At 37.6% G+C, this 26814-nt stretch overlaps 1 protein-coding gene across 1 annotated transcript in view; it reads left to right on the top strand.

Moving 5' to 3' along the window:
• The first annotated feature begins 996 nt into the window (after window positions 1-996).
• itgbl1 (integrin, beta-like 1) overlaps window positions 997-26814 on the top strand; it is a 55075-nt gene continuing 29257 nt past the window's right edge. Inside the window, 7 exon segments of the mRNA XM_060876094.1 lie at window positions 997-1016; window positions 1018-1053; window positions 1055-1204; window positions 4203-4405; window positions 16921-17067; window positions 19134-19256; window positions 23837-23977. Of these exon segments, the coding sequence (XP_060732077.1) occupies window positions 997-1016; window positions 1018-1053; window positions 1055-1204; window positions 4203-4405; window positions 16921-17067; window positions 19134-19256; window positions 23837-23977 (820 nt within the window).

Raw genomic sequence — 26814 nt, 5'->3', positions numbered from 1 at the left:
GTTCCACCCTTTCTCATCCACCACCTTCTTTAGCATCCTCTTCAGCATCTGGTTAAATCGCTCCACTATCCTTCCATCTGTGAATGGTAGACGGACATCCGGAGGTGTTTCACCTGCAACAGCCGACACAGATCCGCTATTAGTTTAAAGACAAAGGGCAGACCTTGATGCCCTGGAAGGTGGCCTTCCGAAGTGTGACCATCTCAGGGTAGCGCACACACACACACACACACACACACACACACACACACATATATATATATATCTTGGTGAGACAAGAGACATACATTAAGACCAGTATCATGTGGTATGCAAAAAAGGCAGGGAAGATTTTTTGCAGGACAAAGGGTCATGGTGGTTCAAATTAGGCTGCTACTGTACAGTACCTTGGTTACATTTTGTCATTTAAAACCAACCTATTTAGTAAGAAATATCACAGACAGCTCTTCTTCAGCCTTATTTATCTAACTTAGCTAGGAAACCAAAAACTAAGATGAGACACAAGTTACAAATACTCTGCTTTTTTTAATAACCATATTGTAACCATTTTAATAACAGAGAACTTAAAGCTGTAGAGATTTTACTATTTTATTTTGCAGTTCCGGGTTGGTGGTTTCTGGATTTTTCCAGAAATGTTATTCTGAAGGTTATCATGAATCATGGGTGGCATTCAGCTATCATTGTATTATTATGTGTTTTGTTGTGTGGTGTCCTTTCTTTTATTAACCGTCCCTATAAACCTAATCTGCAGTGCAAAGAAATTTGTAACAAATATCACTGGCTGCTATTATGATAAAGTGAAAAGGAACAAAGTGAAGTATAAAGTAAAAGTATAAAGAAAAAGTTTTTTCATAAGTATTCCTATACATAATTTTCTGAAATAGTAGCAGTTGTGCCTACATTTTAGTTTGTTAGATTTTAACACATAGCTGCATACTGTATGAGTCCACCTCCTGGCTTCTGCAACAAGAGTCATATCTAATCAAAGGCACTTGCATGGAGAGCGCTATTGGCCTCAGTTGGAGGCAGTTTTGGACAGCCCGCTCTACCTCTACGGGAAAGTGGAAATTCCTGAAGGCATTTTACTTCAGATTTCTTGTGGAGATCTAAACATGAATGCAGAGGCTCTGGTGAACTCCATCTTTGTTTCTTTCTTTCTGATTTTGCTGTTAGTCATTGAAGAAAGTTTACTACAATCACTGGGGTAAGTCAATGAGTTTTGTTTTACTCTCATCAGCTTAGGTTTTCAGAGTTCTGCAAGCTTTTGTGGAAGCTACAGTGGAAAAATGTATTCACATTTCACAGCATACTGGAAGCCATACAGTACCTCATACCATAAGTGTTTTTATATTTCATTCTTCTGTACTTTCTACTTCTTACAAACCGTTGACGTGGTAAGGTTCAGTTTAAAAGTTCTGCACTTTTGTGATATATTTTATCGACTGTAGTTTGTGAATTTACTCCCCACAAGGATCATATTTTGTCTCTGTGGTATACATAAATGTAGCAATGAAAGGATATTAACTTGAATAATACTATTACAGTATAAGCACTCTCTGTGTGTTCTGGCAATATTCCACATTTGGATTTGATCCAGTCTTGCTACAGATGGTACATATAATTTGTTGTTGTTGTTTATTAGGTTTAGCTTTTCTTGCATGACCATTTAGTAGCATAATCACTAGAAAACTAACACTAGCTCATTTATGAACTATGTGGGAAATTGTGCTTTGCTCTACAACTTTAGAGAAGGCAGATAAGCATGCCATAAACATGCTGGATAAAGGCAGGACGGAATGCAGTGAATTATTTCCATCAGTTTATTCACAACAGGTGTGCACTGGTACTAAAGTCACAGCTCCTATAATGGACACACATGATTGTGACCAGATAAATATTGTCTCTAGTATAAATACTAAGACCCTCCATTGTTCTATCACTTCACATATCTTTTTTTCTTTTTCGTCCTGATAATGTAAGACAAAATAAAACCTGGCATAATGACCCATGTAAATATTATGTTTTGATTTAAATTCTTTTGGCTCAGAAAGGCAAATGAATTAAGGCCAACTCAGTGGTGAGTTTCAGTATTTTTGGACTAATTTGCAATATTTCCCCAATTCCCCAAAAAGTCTGTTTTACATCTTGCAGCATTTTGAGTGTCAATTATACACGTACCTGTTATGGAATTTTAAAGAAAGAAAAGAAGAAAGAAAGAAAACTCTAATCTAAGCTTATTTGGTTGCATTCACTGGTTTAAAACTGGTTTAAATGGTTTGAGAAACCTGAATATATCCATGCTAAAACAAAAGAATTGGGATTTCTGAAAAACATCTCAGCTGGCTTTGTGTTTTCTTTTATATTTCAGTAGAAATGTCAGTAGCGACATTTTTTTCTATAGACCACCAAGTTACAGACCATCTTAAACACATAAAAAGCTAGAAATGGTTTCAAAGACTTTTTTTTTCAGTGTGTGCTCCGAAGGAAAAAAAAAACGTGTGGTGAGGACATTCCTTTGTGAGATGCCATTGGTTTAACAATTTTTGGAGCTACATCTCCATTCCTTTAGCATCTTGTGACCAACTAGATAGCTATTTGTCTGATCAACCTAGCAATACAGAGTAGTAAAAAATAAGCCTTGTCTGAGGAATAGCTTAAAAAAAATAACTCTTTTTTCAGTAGATACTTTCGCAACTTGGGAATACAGCTTTCTTCCTGACAGGAACTTAGACTCCATATCTCCATATCATAGTGTGTGGGTGTAATAATTTATATTCTTTCAGTTTCTGTTGTCATTGTGAAAAATAACCCAATAGCAATGCAATAAGTGATTTATATAGTTACAGTGAATGGTGTTAAAATTGTGTCTTGTCAAAAAAACAAGACACAATGTCCTCTGTACTGAAGAAACTTTCCCTGTTAAAAAGCGCTGACACTAGAGACCCCTTCCATCAATTTTAAATAAACAGCCTATCGGTTAGTAGACAAAATATTTCATTAAAGGTTGTACTATGTATTACAGAAAGTCCTCTGTGAATGAGTTAGTATTAAAAGGATAGCATGGTAAATTTAGATAAAAAAAAAAAACCATGAATAGTCTTTGCTAGAGTCAAAAGTGCTGTTATAGAAAATGAATCAACACCATCTGATATTAAAGGTAGGGTCTCCAATGTCGGGACGACAAACTAAACAAAAATCAAAACAAACATGTAGCCAATGAGCAGAAAGGGGCATGTCTTGTCAATATGTGCGGAGAGAGTGTTCAGTGCGCATGTGTGACATTAGCAGAAAGCGGTTTTAACATTGACATGAAGGATAAAAACAAAGAAAGAAAGCGAAGAAAGGCTTACAATAAGGCAAGAAGTATGACCGTGTTAATATAGGATCAGCTTTCCAGCGCTGGAGAGAACTGAAGGAGCAGGAAGTTGAAAGTATATTCACAGATTGGAGTTTCCCGAGTCAATAACTCCTGAGCTAAACACTGTTACTACACAAATAACACCTCTTTTCTATCATAGTAATGTAGAGAGGCAGCTACAACTGCGTTTTGTGTAGTAACAGTGTTTAGCTCAGGAGTTATTGACTCGGGAAACTCCAATCTGTGAATATGCGGCCAACTTTACTTAAGTTGCCGAGGTTGCTTTTTCCTTCTCGATAGGTGAGTGACGTTGGTTTTGCTTTGTTTCACAGAACTAATATATGCCGTCCTTTGCATGATTATGCTTGTGTGTCATTTTTGCTTGTTTGTTTATCTGCAATCGAATTGTTCTTCCCTTCAGCTATGATAAAGACACATTTCTTTCCATTAGTTGCCTGGGATACGTATGTATGTGTGGGCGGAGCTATTAATACAGGGGCGTGTTTGTTTGGTTGATTTTATATGTCAACATTGACTTTCAAACATCAGATACCCTACCTTTAAGAATTGAAAACTGAAGAGATCTGTTGGCTAAAGATCTCTACTCCAAATTCCAAATTCCCAATTCTCCAAATCCTGTGATTGTAGCAGTGATAAAAACACCCATATGGTACACACAGCACTTTGACAAGGAGCAGTATAAAAACATTTATGAATGTACCTAAAAATGCAGACAATATGAATTTGACATTTTATGTCAAACAGTTCCACCCCTGTTGAACCCTCTTTCTTATTGCTGAAAGGCCAAAGGTCAGAGAGGTGAGTGAATGCTTATGTGTTACAGGCAGGTGGGAGGAAAATGTAAACTCTCCAGCGATGCTTCGCAGAGAAGATGCCGGACTTCCGATGGCCTGATTTGCAGCGGGAGGGGAGAATGTGTGTGCGGGGTCTGTATTTGCCGAGTCAGTGAGCCGGGGATGTACTACGGACCACGATGTGAATGCCATGACTGGGTTTGTGCAACATATGACGGGAAGGCCTGTGGTGGTAAGTACAGCTTATTTTAAGCTCAAACTGCACTGACCACACATCAGTATGAGGTGCGGAAAAAGAATGTGACCTAAACTTGTGACAGCCTTTGTCCAGCGTCAATAGAAGCTTTTGATATTCCATTTGTCATTAGCTACAGGGACCTTATTTCAATTTCACTGAGTTTTCTTTCACTCAAACCCAAGCCCTTTCAAAGTGCTCTGTTTGATTTTTTTTTTTCAACATGAGAGCTATTGCATTTACAATTCTGAGCACTGCTTCCAAAACCCAATTTTACTTCCAGTTCTTATGCTCAGTGCTACCACTGAATAGTGAGACCTTCAGCTTAGTGCCTTTCAATATTTGTCCTCAAATACATTAAGCCTACAGTCCATTAGGCTCATGATCATGAATTAAACTTCCTCTAAGACTGTAGTCCTACTGATGTTTCTGATATTTCCTTAAAGATGCTGATGATGACTTTTAAAGAATACTCGCATGTTTAGTTTATTGTCATGTGCATAAAGTGTGCTTTTAGCATCTATACACAATAAGTTACTTGTGCTACAGTACTCCAGCTCAGACACTGTGCAAAGTGATAAATTGTTTTTAAATTTGTTTCTTTTGTTTTTTTTGTATAAAGCTTTAGTTATAGTAAAGTAAACCTTTACTTACATAAGTCCATCCTACAGTGAATTATTTAACTGTTTCATTGGGCTGTGTCCTTTTCTTTTTCTTTTTTTTTTTTAAATCTGACATTGAATATTGCAACTCCATAATGTGACAAAGCTTAGCTACCAAAAGATAATTGTTTAATGCTTGATGACTTCAAAAAATTTCAAATTCAAAAAAGTCTTAGTCTTTAAATCCCAGCACTTTGCTAGTGTGTCACTGCAATCATCTTAATCTGAAAAAACACTATTGCACACTGACAACCCTGATTAATCCATTGCCCAGACAATCCTTTGCTATAAATGGCTTCTTTTTTTGTTTTGTGCCCTTAAAAAAGCAGCTCACTTGACAGCTTTTCAGAGGCAGAGGGAAAAAACAAACCACTCCAGCTTTTTTGTTCCACCCACAGTTTGCTCTGTGGAACAGTAGTGATGCTAGGGGACATTAATGGAGATGTGTGGAGAGAAAGTGATTTATTTGTGAAGACAGGTTGTGAGCCAGTGAAGAGCTCATTAGCTTTACCCGGTTCTGAAAGCGAGGCCGGGTGTCTGGCTGATAATAAGGTTTCATTCACAGTTGTGCAGAGTGCAAATGGACTCCACATATGGATCAGGACTTACAGTGTAGGTCAAGGCTAATCACTAGTATTTCATGAAATACATCATACAGAAAGACAAGATTATCATAACAAAGTACCTCTCACCCCCCCACCCAAATAATTTTTAGCAGTTAAACTATAAGCAACAGAAATTGAACCCAAGACTTTACAGATTAAAATGTCGACCCATGTAAGTTAAGAACCTATATTTGAATAGACCTTTAAAAGGAGGTTGGAGGTTCGCAACCCTGAAGTAGTGAGAGTTAAGGGCTTTGCTTAACCATTGTATGGTGTTCGTATTTTTGTTACTCAACCAGTGTTCGTGGGTCTGTTGGACCCGCTGCATTTTTGGGTTTTTAATTCAACACAATCAAAAATGTTATGTTAAAATACTCTACAGATGTTTACTTCATCCCTATTACAAGCAATATAAACAGCATATATGGTTAATATTTGCCCTTTACCTTTATTACATCACATTTTTTAATTAAAGTGCTACTCATTTTTTGTTGTTTTTTAATAAAATGTAATAAAAAAAAGAAAAGAAAATTTAAAAAAAGTTATGAGTGGAAAAAAATCAACAAATTTACAAGGAAGCAAAGTTTTTCAAAACTATTGATATTTATTAATATGGGTCCCACAGACCCAAACACCATACAGGGGTTAAGGGCCAAACAGTAGTAGCCTGGCAGTCCTGGGGCTTAAACCCCAATCAACAACTCAGAGTCTTAACTGTCTGAGCCACCACTGGCCCACTGTTACATCAGCACTCCCAGAGCAGTGAGGGTTAACAGCCTTGCTCAAGGGGACAACAGCGGCAGCTTGAACCCCGATCCTCTGACTAACAACCAAGAGTCTTAACCACTTGAGCCATGACTTTGCACCACTGTTACACAGTAGCATTGTCTATAAGGCACAACAGTCAGTAGTTAGTGCAAATACAAGCAAGTTCTATGCAAACATTGTGGTGAAGATGTACAAATCTTTTTTTATTGTCTAGTAGCAGCCAGTGAAGACAGACTCTGGTGACTTGTTCACAGTGGAAGTATACTGTATGCGTATACCATACTTCAAACTTATTCAACCTTTAAAGACCACTTCAGTGTATGATTTAATGCATTTAGGATCGATATACAGTATATTTTGGCCCTGCTCGAGACACCTGATACATCTGTTACTATAGGAAACATCTCCAATATGAAACTTTTTTTGGGCGTCTGCATTTTGCAGTAACTCAAGTTCAGGCCTAGCTACTAAGCTTTCCAACATGTTCTACATCACTTCAATTTTATTACAGGATGATTTTCTCTGCTACATGTTAATGACTGTGCTGATGAAAAATAGGATTATGGCATCTCAGTAGGAGTGAAGGTCTAGCAGTGTGTACATGCTGAGTTAAACATGTTGGATTAGAAAAAAAACAGCAACTTAAAAATGATTAAAAAAGCCAAGATCAGCATAATGAATCCAAACAGGGATAATCCATAATCAAAAAAGGTAATAGGAACAATTCACTAAAAGAAACAAAACCCTTACAGTGACATGATTGTCAAATGGAAAAAGAAACATAGTGTGTATGTATATACTGTATAGTGTGCAAAGTAACTGCGGGGTTAACACTACACAGATGAAAATACAGTAGTTGGTAACAAACCAATGATACAAAAGAGCCAAAACCAAATCAAGAACATGTCAAAACACAGAGGTTTGTACTGAATCTTGTTCAAACTTTAAAACACATTTTTAAGATTAATACATGATATTTACAGTAGGTTTATAGTCTTTTACCTCAGGACATCTGGTACATCTATTATTGTAGGAAAGCTATTTGTGAGCATCTGTATATTACAGTAAAACAAGTTCATGGCTAGCTATTAAACCTCCGTACATGTTTTGACTTCAATTATTGTTTCATTATGATGAAGCAAATTTCAGATTTAATTGAGCAAACTGTGTGTAAAGCAACTAAAATCTGCATTTTATTTTGTGTGTTTAAATTGTAAACTGACAATAAAATTGAACTATAAATCAGCAGCAATGAAACAGGCTGGAAAATAGTCCAAATGGTTGTATTCCCTTTTACATGACCTGATTTTGCTTTCAATCTGTTATTGCTTTATGGAGAAGGCGTTCAACGTGGCAGTTTTTTCCCCCTTCCCTGCACTAGTTTACTGGGTTCGATGGAGCCTCGATTCCTTCTGGCTCCAAGCATTCCTCTGTGCAGAACTTTTCCATCTGCTCAGCCTGTTTCTCCTCTCTCTCGCTTTCCCTCCCTCCCTCTCTCTATCTCTCTCTCTCGCTCTCTCTCTCTCTCTCTCTCTCTCTCTCTCTCTCTCTCTTTCTTTCTCTCTCTCTCTCTGCAGTATGACCCTTAGCTTGCTCTGATGTATAACACATTGCTTCATCCACCCACAATAGTCACTTAGGGACCTTTATATTCTCCAAGCATCACGTTAGATGTCATCAAACCTTTGAACAGCGAATCAATTTTAAATTATATTCAACTTGATTACATCCTCATTTGCTTAAAAATGATCAAAGATATAAGTTTCATATATTTGGAAATAGATAAATGACTTGTACTAAGCCTGCTTCTACGTGATCTTTTGTAAATTTCAGAATGTAGGAATAGAAACGTTTCTGTCGGGCTTTTGGTGTCTGTTTTTGTCTCACTAAAGACTGGAGTTCAAAAGTTCTATTCAGGAATGCTCTGTGAGTTGTTCAAACAGGTGAACAATATTTCTTACAAAACATCTGGCTGCGACTTCAAGACCAGCTTCAGGAGGCGATAGAAGTGCGAGGCAGCTTTGAAATTGAAATTGGTGGCTGACAGCAGGGGCTTGATCTGTAAAGTGTGCCCTGGAACCTATTTGCTGCTATTTATAAAAAAGATGGAGTACTACAAAGTTAATACTATAAATATTAAAACTATAATATAAAACCCATGGTGTTTTGAACGCATTTAATAAGAAATTCATTGTAAGAGTTTATTCTATATTATATATGAAATATTTAAAATGTATGTATGTCTCACTGCTTTCTAAAATATGTCAACAGTCTTAAAGGTGTTGCAAAATTGAGTTTCAAGTTTTTTGTTATGTGCTTGCAAGTTTATTTAATGGTTTATCTACAATGAAAAGCATGTGATCAATGTTTATTGAGTTCTTATGTAGTATAATGGGGCAGTGATGGCTCAAGCGATTAAGACTCTGGGTTGTTGATTGAAAAATCAGAGTTCAAGCCCCAGTATTGCCAAGCTGCCACTGTTGGGCCCTTGAGCAAGGCCTACAACCCTCTCTACTCCAGGGGTGCTGTATCATGGCTGACCCTGCACTCTGACCCTAACCTTCAAGTTGGGATATGTGAAGAAGCAATTTCACTGTGCTGTAATGTAGCTGTAAAAATAAATGCTTCTTTTCTATAAAAAGTGCAAACTGTAAATACTGAACTGCTGTGAGAACAAAAAGCTGTGATCTCAGGCAGAAAAGATACTAGTAAAAGTGCATATAATGTATGCAGTGACCTAGTGGAAATACAGTAGTCTAAATTATAAATGCAATGAAATTTAAACAGTATATTACATTAAAATACAGAACATTTGCACAAAAAATTAGCATAACTGTTGGTCCTTAATCTTGAAAGATTTTTGTGATACGTATTTGCGATAAACAAACAAAATAAAAAAAAAAAGTGACTCAACCACTAAGCCACATTGTATTGCTATGTAACAACAACAAGCTACCCAGTGTACTTGGTGTCTTCTCTGCTACATGCTATTGACTGTGTTGATGGAAGGTGGGCTTATCGCATCTCAGCTGGAGTGAAGGACTAGCAATGTGAACATGCTGAGATAAACATGTTGGATTGGGCAAGCTTAGAGAAGCAACTTAGAGAACAGAGAGAAAAGCTTTTTGAAAATGTACCATGACATGGTTATTTAGAGCAGGATGCAAGGGAGTAATATTGATTAAGGACTTTGCGTGTAAAATAGTCAGACTAACCAAGGATTTAACACTAAACAGCTGAACACATGTGCTTTTTTCCCAGAGGCCAAAAAAAAAAAAATCTGTTCCTGTTGTGCTTGTGCTCATGTTCAGCACTGGATTTTCTTCTCTTGTCACACTCTACAGTGGTGGTTAGTAGATGAATGTAGACATTTAGATCTTTAGCAATTTGTATTTGTTCTGCTGGTGGAGTAGAATTCCTGATGTACTGGTAAAAAGGGTTAGAATATCACATCTTCATTACAGTGAAATTCTTTCTTCATATATCCCAACTTTAGAATATGGGGTCAGACATGATGCAGCAACCCTGGAGCAGAAAGAGTTAAGGGCCTTGCTCAAGGGCCCAACAGTAGCAGCTTGTCAGTACTGGGGCTTGAACACTCCAATCAACAACCCAGAGCCTTAACTGCTTGAGTCACCACTGCCCTACTGTCATATCAATGGTTTATTACTGACTAATATCATTTTTTTATCATAACATTTTAAAATCAGAGGAAGTACAATGAAGCAAGAAAAAAAATACATTAATTCCTGGGTCTAGTAATAATCTTCTATGAGTGTGTGATATTGTTGGAGAATAGAACAATTTGTGGTTGAGTTAAATGTGAATTGCAATGTGATCTCACAGTAGACACGAGTATCTCCGACTCCCCTCATTAGTACTGTATGGTTTGGCTTAAGCACTGTGCAGGTCTGGTTGAGCTAAGCTGAGTTATTACCCCAGACAGGTGTCTCCCTCTCACTCACTCAGAGCCAAGCACAGCCCCAATGTGCAATCATTTCACGCTTCGCAACACCAAATGCGAGTAGAACAAGAGAAGAATAATTGCCTGGCTGAAATTCACCTTGTTTTATAACTGCAGTTAAACCAACATTCATCAGAGGATGAACAAATTACAGCACAGGCAAGAATTTTTTTTGCCCATTAACAGGCCAGAAATGGACATTGCTTATACATGATAACAGAGAAAATCTAAGTAAAATGTAATTCTAGGCAACATCATAACACATACACATTGTTGTCATTTGCTGTAAGTGAGAATGACTAGTACATTAATATCATTAATATAGAAAATGGTTTTATTGTATATTTTGAGTCTGAGTCTGTGCCATTTGACGTGCCACTTTCAGATATATATACGTCTGGGTTTCATATGATGGCATTAATATCATATGTAGATGAAATTCAAAACTTGCAATGAAAACCTAACTTAATAAGGGAGGAGGATTCAGTTCTCCTTTCTGCCATCTCCTGTATGTGTGTGGAGTTTGTATGATCCTCCTGTGCTTTGAGGGTTTCCCAGAAGTATACCAGTTCCCTTCCTCAGTACAAAGACATGCTTTGTAGACTGATTGGAATCTCTAAATTATGAGTTTAGAACACACAGTGTGTCTGGTGTGTGTGTGTGTGTGTGCGTGTGTGTGTGTGATTGTGCCTCATCCAGGGTGTCCCCCTGTGCCCTCAGTCCTCTTGGATAGACTGTAGATTCCCAGTGACCCTGTCTAGGTTAAATGATATAGAGGATGGATGGATGGATGGATGGATGGATTCAATTCAATTCAATTCAATTCAATTTTATTTGTATACAGCTTTTAACAATGGACATAAAAATGATGTACATATAGAATCTGATAAATCTGTTCTTATACAATCTATTATTATACAATCTATTGTTTTCTTGTCAACCGGTTAGGTTGACAATTAATATTTTTCTCCATCAGCGCTCATAAGTAACATCAGTGAAGCCATTCATTTAATTTTCTCTCACTTACACAAGTCCAGCAGCTCTCAAAGAGAATAGCCATTAGCACCCGGGATGAATCACTGATCTGTAATTTGTCTGATGAGGATGCATATCCTATAAATACTTTTCTCAGCTGGTCAGGATGAGTCATCCTGGTTCAGGGGTGTTGTGCTGCTGTCTTACCCCATAAGACACGCCAAGCTCCTGGGGGATACTAGATAAATAACAGCCTCTGTAGCCCAGGCGTGTGGAGGCAATGGACAGCGAGGCCCACACTCTTCCTCCTAGCAGTGAGTGGGTGCCAATTAATATGTCTAGGCGACTGGCTATGCTGGGAGTCTCAACACTTGGGCATGAATGATGCCTGAGAGAGCATTTGATGACAGTAGAGGTAAAGATATGAACAGAAAAAGTTCTGTTCAAAAAAAAAAAAAGGTCAGAAAAATGTTAAACCCTTGATGGCTAAAATATACTGCCTGTTTTCGCTTTCTGAGATCTCTAGTGAAATAAAATGCAATAATTATCAGTACACAAAGTGGAGTTTTTATATATAGTGTATACTGTATATATGACGAAGGAGAGGAATTGGTTTTGCAGTTATTTTAATTATACAATAGTATCAATAGAATGAACTTAACCTAACTCACGCTTTATTGTCATTCTTCCAAATACATTGTATACAAAAGAAGGAAATGCCATTAATACGGACCAAGGTGCACAGATAATGACATAACAAGTAACAAAGTGCAAGTACACAGTTAGAGGTGACTGTGAGCAAATGTGTGCAATGTCCAATTTGCGTATTATAGAAAAGTTCCTGAGTGCAGATGTCAGCAGATGTGTTGCATGACCAATTTTTAAAAGGTGGCGAAAGTGCGGAAGTGTGTGTTAGACCATTAACGTCAATTAATGTCAATCATTTTCTTTTGATTTGAAAAACTTGAGTAAGCATGGAATAAAACATATAGGGAAATGCTAGTATTTTAAAACCCAAGGTCTTTGATATTTCTTGGTATACCACAGCAACTCTCTGACACTGGAGACTCCTTCCTAAAATGCTAAATAAACATCTCACTCACTCTCACTCATCTTCTACCGCTTATCCGAACTACCTCGGGTCACGGGGAGCCTGTGCCTATCTCAGGGGTCATCGGGCATCAAGGCAGGATACACCCTGGACGGAGTGCCAACCCATCGCAGGGCACACACACACTCATTCACCCACGCAATCACACAGTACGGACAATTTTCCAGAGATGCCAATCAACCTACCATTCATGTCTTTGGACCGGGGGGAGGAAACCGGAGTACCCGGAGGAAACCCCCGAGGCACGGGGAGAACATGCAAACTCCACACACACAAAGCGGAGGCAGGAATCGAACCCCCGACCCTGGAGGTGTGAGACGAACGTGCTAACCACTAAGCCACTAAGCCACCGTGCCCCCCTAAATAAACATCTCTTCACAGAAAATGTAACTTCATTTATTAATCCATGTGCTGGTATAGAACATTTAGCAAACTCTGAGCAACCAATCAGCATCCAGAATTCCACAGCACCATAGTATAGCAATTATAATTCCTATGATAGTAAGCTTTTGATCTCACTAAATCTTTATCTGTAGCACTGATATTTGCTCAGCAACATCTCCAGCAGTGGTTAGCTGGAAACAGAAAACACATGATTCCTCTGTTTTGTATTGTATTTTGTCTAATCTCCAAGATTAGCTTTAAAGCAGTGAAGGATTGTGAGAAGGAGCTCAGGCACTACAGTAATGAGAACAGGGATACAGTTTCTGACTGATGAAAGTGCCGTTAAAGAAACGTCAAATTTATCTGATGGATTAGAGTGCCGAGTGTTCGAAGCTGTACGATATGTTTTGGCTAAAGACACAGAGATGAATTCATAATGTATATACTGCAAACGGTGTCTGTGATATTTACTGATTCATTTTTAGCAAAAGGGTTATCATCCCCGGGCTATCGTCGTTCTAACCATGCTTTTAACCCGGGTAGAAAAAAGTTTTAGACACAGAGAAGTTAGCCCTGCCTTTTGCTCAGGGTTATGAAACTCTGCACTGAAGTAGGATTAGCACAGCTTTAGCTTTTTTTAACCCCGCACCATGGTGCCAAATATGCACACACACACGCCAAACGTGAAACTTGGTGTTAGAATGTTACGGCTAGTTGCTTAGCAACAGACACCCAATTGGAAATTGAACAGCACGTGTCTGATATCATGCGCTTCGTGCAGTCACCGAAAACTGCTTGTTTTGTAAATAAATGGTGGTGGAAAATCAATTGGATTGAAAAGGAGACAGTTTTATGTTTTACAGCTAGTCAGAAAGTCTGTTTAGCAAATTGTATGGCTGTCAGAAACAAACAAATATTTAAGGATCTGACTTAACGGGTACCTCTATAACGCCTGGTGTGACATATTTAAAGTGGTTTCATGCTGTATTTAATCTAATCATGGTTGTTGGTGCCACAGATATACAAATAAAAACCCGAAGCCAGGGTTTAGGGTTGTACAGTGTGAAATATCTGATGGTGAATAGCTAGGAGTAACTGTTAACCCCAGGTAAAGTATGAGCAATGGGAAAAGTCAAACAAGGACATGAACATTACACAGCATTCTGTTTACCCAGAGTGTAGAATCACCTACAAGTAACTACTAAAGAGAACAAGTCATACTGTATGTTAACTATTTTTAAGTATTAGGGTAGGCAGGAGCTAAAAGTCTATTGGTCTCATGAAACATTTCTTACAATAAGTTTTAATCATTTTCTATTACCTTCTGTTCCTTATATGAAACTCTTCCATATCAAGATTATTTGCACCAATTAGAGTTTCTATTGGGATTTAAACACATTCTTTAATTTTATTCTATAAGTACACCTTATAAAACTGCTCCATTCTTTTTCATGCTTATATCTTAATGAGCATTTTACTTTCTCCTTTAATAAATATTTTTCGATTATAATGAATAATTTTCACTTTTTTCTTGACTGATACTGATACCAAAACCTGGACTTTCAGCAGATACAAATGACCAATCAATATTTAAAATTAAAAAATGATTTTTATACAAAATTATTATATTATGTTATACTTACATTGCAACTATATTAAACCATTACATATAAAAACAATAAAATCAAGCCTAAAAATAATATGCAAATGATTAGATTTTTTAAAGTGTCAGATCTAATTTGTTCATTTTATTCCCTGAGCTAGTTTTTGCTAGTATCAGCACAGTGGCAACTCTAATAACTGATAATAATTATTATTTTATTTTCACTTTCATCCATTTGGTCTATAATATTGTTTTTACCATTTTTTCCCCCCACAATTAATAAAATGCATCCAGCATTCTGTATATCATCTTTAGCCATACAAAAAAGGCAAGTCTCCACTAAAAAGGTGCAGATTATACTGTGCAATTAAAAAAAGCAATTAAAAACTCTTGAAGTACAATTATTAACCTTTACAAAGAAAAAAAAAGGCAACAGATATCAATAGAAGCCACAAAAGCCATTTTCTCATCTTTTCAGAAGGTTGAACAGGGTTTGTGAAGCGTGAGAGGAAAATGATGCGTTCTGGCCTTGAGCAGCAGTGTCAGGTTGCATTATGGACGCTAACCCTGAGGAGATGAGTGTGGCATTGCAGGAGGGCTTTTGATTATGTAGGATTAAAGTCCTTTCTGTTTTTCATTAATGTGTTCCATGCTATCGGGGGCATCAAAGCGCATTAACATTGGCTTTGTTGTACATTTACACAAGCATGTGAGAGTCACACGAACAGAGGCTCAATCTGAGCTCTGTGTTGGTTAATGTACCACTGAGGCTTTGAGTCGATTGGTTTTTGTCTTCACCTTGGAATAATTTGAAAATGCCTTGAGAATAAATGCATTTCAGGAGGCATTCGTTTTCATTAAACGTTTGAATAATTCATAACACAATCTACCGAGCAAGAGAAAGGCACAAGAAAAATACTGAAAAGCAGCTGTGAGGCGTAAACCAGAAAGAAACCAAGAAGAAGAATAAGCTCTGATAATGAAAATATTTATTATGAAGAGTACATGATCTATTACTGATCCAGTACTGATCTGTTTTAGACGGGTTAAGTTGGAGCTTAGCAAAGTTTTTTTTTATCTGATCCTTCTGAGAAAGCACTTCTTATACCATGATATACTAAAATATCCAGATTACAGATCTCTGTGTGAACAGGGTTTACTTGCTCTGGGTAAGTCTTCTGTTTTTTTTAGTGTATTGTGCATTAATACAATTAGATTTCAAGACTGAAGATTAAACTGTTAAGTTTAAATCACATACACAGTTATATACAGTATAAAACTTTCAGTAACATAAAATCTTGGCTTACTCCTACAAGACTCTGCAAATAAAAAGATTATATTTAAGGAACAATTTAAAAAAAAAAAAAAAAAAAAAAAAAAGAAAAAAAAGATTGAATGAATAGAAATAATAAGAATGAAAAAAGGTCATAGAATATCACACCATATGTTACATGTTAAATAAAATATCACATCACATCCTGATATCGCTTCCTATTTCTTCTTATATCTATTGATCCTTTTCAATAGGAGGAGCGGCTCGATTTTCAGTTTACTGCAAAAAAGAGCGTAAACCTTGTTTATACACAGTAATCGGTAATGGAACATTTAAGCATGTGTTAATTAAAGTGTTGTAAAAAAAAAAAAAAAGTAAAAAAAATATATCTATAATCTACATATGAGCCTTGGCTATAGATGTTCAATCAGGAGTTTTCACAACACCATCCCTTTCCTGTTTATATACATTTATTTTTAGCAAGTCAGCTAGGGCTATTGTCCCAAAGTGTCTTATTCCCTGCTCATTTACCTGACTGAAAATATTTCCATTTATGGCATTTAACAAAAGAGTGACTTTATCTCATTTTATACAACCGAGCATTTTATACAACTGACCGTTCAGCAGAGGCAGCTTGGCAGTGATGGGATTTGAATTTACAGCCTTCCAATCTGTAGGCCAGTGTTTTTTTTAACCACTCAGCTCCCACAAAACTGTTTGCTGATAGGTTAAGTAAATATTTTAGTAAAATCAAAATAGAATAGAATTCTATAAATATCTGACAGTCTGAAATCAATGAAATAAGAGTTGACTGCGCACCCCCTCCTACCCCCACACCCCCACACCCACACACATACACACAAACACTTACACAAACACACTATGATGGTGTTGCAATAGTGAAGCACAATAAAGCCAGTACAAAGGGAGGGGTGTTATTGGCTTGTACATCACTCTGCCCTTCACACCTTCTCCAAATGCTTTACAAATCTGAAACCTATCATGAAATCGATCTCGAGCTAATGTGACCCAGGGACATAATGTCGTTCTCCACCCAGCCATTTCATTTACCAACTGGGATTTAGGAATTTACCTTCTATTCCAAATAATCAATAGCTATAAACTGTGTGTGTGTGTGTGTGTGTGTGTGTGTGTGTCTCATTGCAGGTCATGGAACATGTGACTGTGGTAAGTGTGAGTGTGATGATGACTGGTTTGGAGAAGCCTGTCAGTACCAGGAAAACTGCAAGCTCTCTAAGCGGGAAAGCAAAGACCTTTGCCGCAATGCTCAGGGAGTGGTGTGCTCCAATGCAGGTGAGAGAAAGTGAGAGAGAGAGAGAGAGAGAGAGAGAGAGAGAGAGAGAGAGAGAGAGAGAGAGAGAGAGAGAGAGAGAGAGAGAGATTGCACCTTTAGTTTGTGAATTTAAGCTCGGGATGCTGTCCACTTCATTCTACCATCTAAGACATTCAGCAGTATTCAGTTTTTTTTTCGCTGGACTTTCAAGAGTTCTTTCAAAACTTTAAAAGTATTGGCAGTCCTGCAACTAATATTACCCGAAGTCTGCCCTGGAGATTTAAAACAACAAGAGTCTCTTCTTGTAGTATTTAATAAAGACATAAAGCCCTTAATAGAACAATCATCAATGCAGAACAAGCTATATTTTTAGGTTTGCTCATAACTTCCTGGCAGAAGAACCCTGTTTAGGGGCTAAAATGTTCTTAGTGGGATTCATGGTGCTGTCAGTTTTAACACTGGCTTATAGACCACTGGCTTAAAAAAAAAGCCCTAAACCATTAAGAATCCAACTCTATATTTTACATTAGGTACCAGGGGCTTTTCTCTGTATCCTCTGCATTATGTTTCCAAATTCTTGATGGCATTTTTGGCCAAAAAATTATTCTTATCTGGCCAAAACACACAACAGTAACTGAGGAATTAGTGGACTGGTAATGTACAGGGAATGCATGAAAACAGCTTGTGATTGTGGATGTAACATCTAAAATTATTATTAAATCCTGACAACTCCAAGCATCCAATAAAACCGTGCAATTCTGAAACTGTCATCTTAGGATTTTGCTTTGCCTCCCTCAGTATCTCATCACTGTGTGGGAAGTCAGTATGCTCACGGGTCCAATCCCTGGCAACTACTGCAGAATTTTTTTATGGTTCCATTTGTGTGCTTTTTTTGTCTGCAGAGAATGTGTTTACAATTTTAAGGGTGCCAATAATTTTGCCTCATATGTTTGGAGAACAAAAAACTATGATGTTCAGAGACTATAAACGTTCCCAGAGGAAATGTAAGAAGTCTGTCTTTATATTAGAATGGAAAATTTGAATCATTGTGTTTTTTGTAGTCATTCTTATCTATTCTTCTAAAGGGTGCCAATAATTATGAAGTCACCACCCTGAATGAAATGCATGCATGCACTTATACAAACACAATATTATTTTCTTATCTTTGAAAAGTTGATTCAAATACTGATTCAAATACTGATTCAAATACTGATTCATATACTGATTCATATATTGATTCATATACTGATTCATATATTGATTCATATACTGAATCATATACTGATTGTATTGATAGCCTTATTACATGATCCGACTTCTAGTCATGTTGAAATATATGTCTTGAAAGTCTGAATTGAAAATGAATCTGCAATTTAAAGACAACATTGTTGTTGTACAGGATTTAACCTTCACTGTGTGTTGATCTGGAAATGTTATTGAACAAACATACTGATTTGTGTGGCTGTGCACATGATGTCAGCACACTGACAAAACCGATAAACTCTAGGGTGTGGTCGTAATGACCTCCTTCATGACCTCTAACCCTGACTTCTAAGGGGAAAGACCCAGCTGTCATACCCCCTGCTGCTACACCTGCCCCTGGCCTGCTGAGCTGCACATCATCTGATTCCCATTAACATTCCTGCTACTGTGAATAGACCGGAATATTCCATAGGACATTTTTAAAGCAGTTTTAATACTGAACTCTCTTTGTATTTCTCCCAATGTGGTGCTTCATTTATTCTGTGTAATCCAGCGTTTGATTTGTGCATGGTGTGTGTGTGTGTGTGTGTGTGTGTGTGTGTGTGTGTGATTATATTTACGTAGTGGTAGCAACTTCTGAGCACTTGCTTCCAACACTCCAACATTCCAGTCCTCCTTGAATTCCCTGTGTGTGTGTGTGTGTGTGGCCTAATGCCTGCTGGGTATTTATATAATTTTGCTGCTAGGTGTCAGGGGTCCGCTTATAGGCTTATGTGTGAACTCTGTGCATGTCTAGTTGTATATGTGCATGCCTGCGTGTTGAGTGATAAGTGGTACTGAAAGGATTTCTGCATGTGTGTGTGTGCGTGTGTGAGACCAACAGGAACGTGTCATTGCGGCAGCTGCATTTGCCACAATCCCAATGACAAAGGTCTCATCAGTGGCCACTACTGTGAGTGTGACGACAGCCAGTGCATAGATGAGGATTCAGGGGAGGTTTGTGGAGGTACGCATCCCTAATCATCCAGTTCTACTTCAGTTTTTCACATCTCTAGCATCATACTAACTGTGTAGTACTGCTGTACCACAGCATTATGGACATCAGAAACGGCTGATTCATGTTTTCTAACTGCAGGGCTCTGACACTAGCTTTTTTATTTATTTATTTTTATTAAAATCTAGGTTTTTAATAATGCACTCATCCTAATATCTTATTGTTTCCATAGTAACAGCCAATTCACATGGACTTACAGTATCGGCAGACATACCGCAATCTAATCTAGGCTTATTATTATTATTATTATTATTATTATTATTATTATTATTATTATTATTTTTGTTAGTATTATTATTGATAATAATAATAATAACAATAATAATAACAACGATGATAATAATAATAATAATAATAATAATAATAACGATGATAATAATAATAATACTAATAATTATAATAAAAATAATAATAATTATTATTATTCTTATTATTATTATTATCATCGTTATTATTATTATTATTATTATAAAATATGAAAGAAAAATATATAATGATTGATATAATAAAGTTTTCTGTTATGTAACATTTATAGAAGGGGTCTCTGTGTCCGTGCTTTGTAACAATCGGTACATTTTTCCACTTGCCACTTGACAGTTTTCAGGACAGAGGATTTTGTTCAGTCTTTTTTCTCTATAACGTAATAAGCTGTGTTTTTTGGTCTTGTTCATTAAAAAAAAAAGAGAAGCATTTATTTTTTGAGGGAGTGATTGATTATCGCTCCTTAACATACATGATAAGTCTCTCAAATGTAACCTAACATCATGTCATTCTAATTGATTAAGGCACTACATGCTGATCATTAATTCCTAATTAATTTCCGGGATGCTAAAATAGATTGTACAACACTTATTCCACCGTAGATGAATAAATAGTTGAATAGTCTTCATAAACCTGTCATATCACTTTTCACTGTACTGCTTAGGCTTTTTTAAATGAGTCACTAGCTGTGCATGTAATCTAATTTAATGCATAAAGTGCATAGAAAATAATATCACACGTTTATAATACATGCTCGATTCACAAAAGGATGAGGTTAAGGTCAGGTACTGAGCACGCTCAGGAGAAAAACAATACTCTACATTTTTATCTAATATTAAACACTATATCGTAACTTTGATGGTTAATGATTCATTTCATGTTATGCGTTGAACGTTGTACATCTGCATCGCAGATTCATGTGTGTTATCACATATGTAATAGGAAAAAACATCTTATTATGTGCAATATGACGACCTTTTTTGTATTTATCTGTGGATGTACAGTTACATAGCTTTAACATAGCTTTCTAGACCATAATCACCTTTAAAAGCTTTAATGTGACACCTTTCTATGTAAATGATCCTTACTCAGAGTAGGAAAGGTGATGGTGTCACCCCAGCACAAGGAATGCTACAGTTTAATCCCCCCCCCTTTTTCCTCTGTACTTCTGTTGCACAATGGATTTGAATGCATTATGAATAAAGTGCTGTTTCTTTTCATTCTAATGTATAATTCATGATATTGAAAGAAGTACAGTGGTGTGAAATAGTGTTTGCACCCTAACTGATTTTTTTATTTTTTTGCATGTTTGTCGCACTTTTTCCCCAAACCCACATGGCCATGTGTGAAAAGGTGTTTGCCAGCCCCACCCGTTAAAGCATACGTTAGCTGTTGTTTATCACACCTGAGTTTAAGTTCTCTCGCCACACCCAGGCCTGATTACTGCCACACATGTTCACAATCAAGAAATCATTTAAATAAGATATCAGACTGACAAAGTGAAGTAGACCAAAAGATCTTTAAAACATTTACATTTACATTTACAGCATTTGGCAGACGCCCTTATCCAGAGCGAGGTACATAAGTGCTTAAATCTCTAACATTGAATACATTAATGCTGGATCACTAAGTTACATACTTAAGATACCATGAGTTTAAAACATTTGTTCAAAGTTACAATGAAAAAGTGTCAAAGGTGTTTTGTTTTTTTTTTAAATGCAAAAGATAAGGAAAGAATTGCTAGTTGAAGTGTTTCCTGAATAAGTAGTTCAACCGCCGCTTGAAAATAGCCAGTGACTCAGCTGTCCGGACCTCTAGGGGAAGTCCATTCCACCACCTTGGTGCCAGAACAGAGAAGATTCTTGTAGTATACTTGCCTCTTACCCTGAGAGATGGTGGAACCAGTCGAGCACTGCTGGTAGATCGGAGGGTGTGGGGTGCATTGCGAGGAGTGATGAGGGCTTTGAGGTAAGAGGGAGCTGGTCCATTTTTGGCTTTGTAGGCCAGCATCAGTGTTTTTAATCTGATGCGTACAGCTACCGGAAACCAGTGGAGGGATGCGAGAACTTGGCAGGTTGAAAACAAGCCGTGCAACTGCATTTTGGATCATTTGCAGAGGACGGATTGCGTTCATAGGTAGACCTGCAAGCAGTGCATTGCAGTAATCCAGTCTAGAAATGACAAGAGACTGAACAAGTACCTGAGCAGCCTGTGTGGACAGAAATGGCCGAATCCTTCTAATGCTGTAGAGAAGAAACCGACATGAGCGAGTCACATTAGCAACATGAGAGGAAAAGGACAGTTGATTGTCCATGGTTACCCCAAGGTTGCGAGCTGTGGCTGAAGGGGAGATCAGATCGTTGTGCAAGGATATAGCAAGATCATGACCTGGGGATGAATCACCTGGGATGAACAGCAGTTCAGTTTTGCTAGGATTGAACTTTAACTGATGAGCAGTCATCCATGATGAAATTTCTGCCAGACATGCTGAGATCCGGTCAGAAGCTGTGGCATCTGTGGGTGAGAAAGAGAAGATAAGTTGTGTATTGAGGACCAAGTACTGAGCCCTGTGGGACACCAGTGGAGAGTCCACGCGGAGCAGATGTCACTCCCCATAAAAGCTACACATCATGCAGTGATCCAAAGAAATTCAGGAACAAATGAGAAAGAAAGTAATTGAGATCAATCAGTCTGGAAAAGGTTATAAAGCCATTTCTAAAGCTTTGGGACTCCAGCAAACCACAGTGTGAGCCATTATCCACAAATGGTGAAAACATGGAACAGTGGTGAACCTTCCCGGGAGTGGCCGACCAAAATTACCCCAAGAGCACAGCGATGACTCATCCAAGATGTCACAAAAGACCCCACATCAACATCCTAAGAACTGCAGGCCTCACTTGCCTCAGTTAAGGTCAGTGTTCATGACTCTAACATAAGAAAGAGACTGGGCAAAAATGGCCTGCATGGCAGAGTTCCAAAGCTGAAGCGAACTTGGGTTCTGCAGCAGGACAATTAACCAAAACACACAAGCAAGTCCATCTCTGAATGGCTGAAGAAAAACAAAATGAAGACTTTGGAGTGGCCTAGTCAAAGTCCTGACCTGAATCCTATTGAGATGCTGTGGCATGATCTTAAAAAAGCAGTTCATGCTCAAAAACCCTCCAATGTGGCTAAATTAACCCCTGTATGGTGTTCGGGTCTGTGGGACCCATATTCATTAACATCAATAGTTTTGAAAAACTTTGCTTCCTTGTAAATTTGTTGATTTTTTCCACTCATAACTTGATTAAATTTGATTTTCTTTTTTTTTATTACATTTTATTAAAAAATAACAAAAAATGAGTAGCACTTTAATTAAAAAATGTGATGTAATAAAGCTAAAGGGCAAATATTAACCATAAATGCTGTTTATATTGCTTGTAATTTGTTATGAAGTAAACATCTGTAGAGTATTTTAACATAAAATTTTTGATTGTGTTGAATTAAAAACCCAAAAATGCAGCGGGTCCAACAGACCCACGAACACTGGCTGAGTAACAAAAATACGAACAACATACAAGGGATAAAACAGTTCTGCAAAGACGTGTGAACCAAAATTGCAGTTCTCGCTGATAAGGGTGGCCCAACCAGTTATTAGGTTTAGGGGGCAAGCACTTTTTCACAAGGGGCCATGTAGGTTTGGATTTTGTTTTCCCTTAATAATAAAAACCTTCATTTAAAAACTGCATGTTGTGTTTACTAGTGTTATCTTTGACTAATAATAAATTTGCTTGATGATATGAAACATTAAAGTGTGACAAACAAAATCAGGAAGGGGGCAAACACTTTTTCACACCACTGTTTATATTTGCTGTTAAATGTTGGTTGCAATTATAAGGACAGCAGCTCTCATTTAGCCAAGGTTAATTATATCTAATAGAGATAGCCACCTTATACTCTCTCAGAGACTTTGCAGCCCCAGTCGCTTCACTTCAATTAACTACATTATGAGTTAATTTGGGAAAATGGGTATTCTGTCTGGCTACTGGGGCTTTTTAGGAGACTGTCGATCAACAGTTTGGAGGTTTCAGACGTTTTTAATTTAAACTGCATTTAAATAACAGGCTAACATACAATGTAATATTTTCTTTGGGGTGACAAGAATGATAGAAAGTCATGCAACTTTGATACTCGACTGGCTGTGATCTCTCTCTCTCTCTCTCTCTCTCTCTCTCTCTCTCTCTCTCTCTCTCTCTCTCTCTCTCTCTCTCTCCTGTCATCTTTGGTTGCAGGCCATGGAATGTGTTACTGTGGAAACTGTTACTGCTCGGCTGGTTGGCATGGAGATAAATGTGAATTCCAGTGTGACATCAGCCCATGGGAAAGCAAGCAGAGATGCACGTCTCCAGATGGCAAGATCTGCAGTAACCGAGGTCTGTTGTCTCATGCAGCACTGTCCTGATTCTGCTTAGACAGCTGATAGAGGTGCTATTGCAGTGATTCTGTAGTGTTAGTGCAGGAGTACAATAGAGGGGTTTTCCTGAGAGAAGACACATGGGTTGTGTTTGGCGTAGTGCCACATCCCAGCCTCTTACTGCATAAGTAACTGTAGTTGACAGGTATAGATGAGCACGGGACCCCTCTTGGCTCTGTTCCCGGACTAGTGCTTAGAGCCGAGGAGAAAAGTCAAGAAAAGGGATGGGATAGAAGAAAAAAATCTTTCAAGGAATCACTAGCACAAGATTACACAAGTAAATGATTTGGTAATTAGGAAGAAAATGATTGTCTTTGCACTATATCAGAGTTATTTGTACAGTTTAGAAATGATACGTATCTTTTATGCGTATAATCAGTGTATATGCGTATAATCAGTGCCTCCGTATTTAAGGCATCGTTTCTGGATTATTCTGATTTCTGAAGGGAGAACGGATTCTGACAGGCAGTCTTCTGCAAAATGTTATGAGCAAGGTTTATGCAATGCCTGTAGCGCTAACTAATCAGTGAAATCATCTTGTAACTGAGAGAGAAATTCTCTCGCTCTTTTTCTCCCTCTGTCTCTCACATCACTGGATGCTTGTAATGGTTCGATTCATGCAAAGAGATCAAAGCAGATGGAGGGAGGTTGATATGCCCAAATCAAGAGAGTTAGCTCAGCGGCTATGACTTTGGAGGTCTGATCTGAAGGTCATCAGTTTAAATCCCAATGCTGCTGATTTACTACTGCTGGACCCTTAAGCAAGAATGTTGACCATAATATAAAAAAATATATAAATATAAAAAAAAATTACTTCACAGAAATTTTTGCAAAAAATACCACCCTTTACTGTCCGGTTTTGGTGAATCCGTGTCCATTGTAGAATAAGATTCCTGTTAACTAAAAGAAATGGAGCCCAGTGCAGCTGTTGTACAGTTCACCATGTTGTTTATTTTCAGAGGCTTCTCTTCTCACCACAGTTTTTATTTGCATTACTATATTACTATATCCTTTCATCCAGCTCAAACCAGTCTGGCCACATTTGAACCAACATAGACCCAACAACCATTTCACAAAGTCACAGAGACCACATATTCCTCATACTAATGTTTGCAGTGAACATTACTGTAACTGAAGCTCTTGACCTGCATCTGCATGATTTTATGCACTGCTCTGCTGCCACATGATTAGCTGTTGGTTAGCATGACAGAAGATGTATGGGGTAGCGTGTCAGGACTCAGCCCGGACTTTGTCCATGTGCATCTGTTTATGTTTTGTGTCACATGTCTGCCCCGCTCTTGTCTCTTCCTGCCCGCGTCTGTATACCTGTTCCTTATGTGTTGACTGTCATGTGTATTTAACCGTGCCGCGTTGCCTATGGCAGCACGGAATCCTCTGTCATTGTCCTGTTGCCGTCTTGTCATTAGTCTGTGTTCCTGTTCTGTGTTTTTTATATATTAAATCCTGTTGTTTTTTTTTTTTTTTGCTATCCTGCATTTGGGTTTATTTTATCCCCGCATCCCTGACATAGAGCTGTTCCTATTAATGTCCCTGTAATGGAGATTGTTTATAGCTTTAGACTGAACAATTCACTGAACATTTAAGTACAAAGGACATGCTCAGTTTTGTCTGGAATGTAAAACATACTGCACCCAGTTAAAGATACAGAAGATTTTATACACAATGAGAAACCTACATGAAACAGATGGACGGCATTTGAAATAGATTCGTTTGCTTTGCTTTCAAAAAAAAAAAAAAACACCAAATTTGTTTGTTTCAGGACAAAATTGAAACACTTTGTCAGTCTTCAGCCTCTTCTATTTTAGTATTCTATTCCTGGGCTTCAATTACCCATTTTCCTTTGCAGTTAATAGCTCTCAGTGGATCGCTGGTATCTAGTTAAACACCAGCATCCTTTTTACATTTAGCCATTCAACCTCCCAGTCCCAGAAATAGCTTATTCATTAAACAGAAACCTCAGTCAACAGCATCTCTTTTAAACTTTTAGATGATTCAGTGCAGGTCAAATGAACTGTTAATATCTGAATTGTAAGAAAATCTATACAGTAAGTAGCAATAAATCAACAGTTAATATACAGTAGATGGTAATATTTTACAATAAATATGAGCTAAGGATAAGTTGTAGCATGTACTAATCATGAACTAATGAAGAGCTACAGTATGAGTCGTATGAATTCATGCGTGAATAACAAACATCTGAAATACACGTTGGTACATGTTTGTTAGTTAATGTATTAATTAGCATGTAGGGGGAAACTAATTCAAAGCTGATCTGTGAGAAAGAATATATTAATATGATGTTGTTGTTTTAGCTGCTCTCTGTTCTGGGTCGCCACAGAGGATCATCTGGTCTGCATATTTGACCTGGCACAGGTTTTACGCCGGATATCCTTCCTGATACAACCGTCCCATTTTTAGCCCTGCTTTTGAGAGTTAACCCTTCAGTGGTTGGTTTTGCGCCCTGCCCAGTAATCGAACCCAGGATGGCATTGAATGTGTGGGATCCTGCAGCTGGACCACCAGGGGACTGAATATATTATATAATGTAATAATTAATGAAATTGGAAGGCATAGATATCTTTATTTCCATCACATATACCTTACAGCAAAGTAAGAAATATTGTGTATATTAACACAATTAGGTATATATGTAATTAAGTATATATGTGAAGAATTATTTCCTTCACATATCCTAACTAAGGAGTTTGTGGTTGGAGCAAAGGGGCAGCTATGATACCACAGCCCTGGAGCAGGTAGGGTTAAGGGCCTTGCTTA

Source organism: Tachysurus vachellii, chromosome 8 (genome assembly GCF_030014155.1).
Source record: "Tachysurus vachellii isolate PV-2020 chromosome 8, HZAU_Pvac_v1, whole genome shotgun sequence".
NCBI classification, from domain to species: domain Eukaryota; kingdom Metazoa; phylum Chordata; class Actinopteri; order Siluriformes; family Bagridae; genus Tachysurus; species Tachysurus vachellii.
Note: the sequence above shows the minus strand (reverse complement) of the source record. Positions and strands in the feature narration are given on the sequence as shown.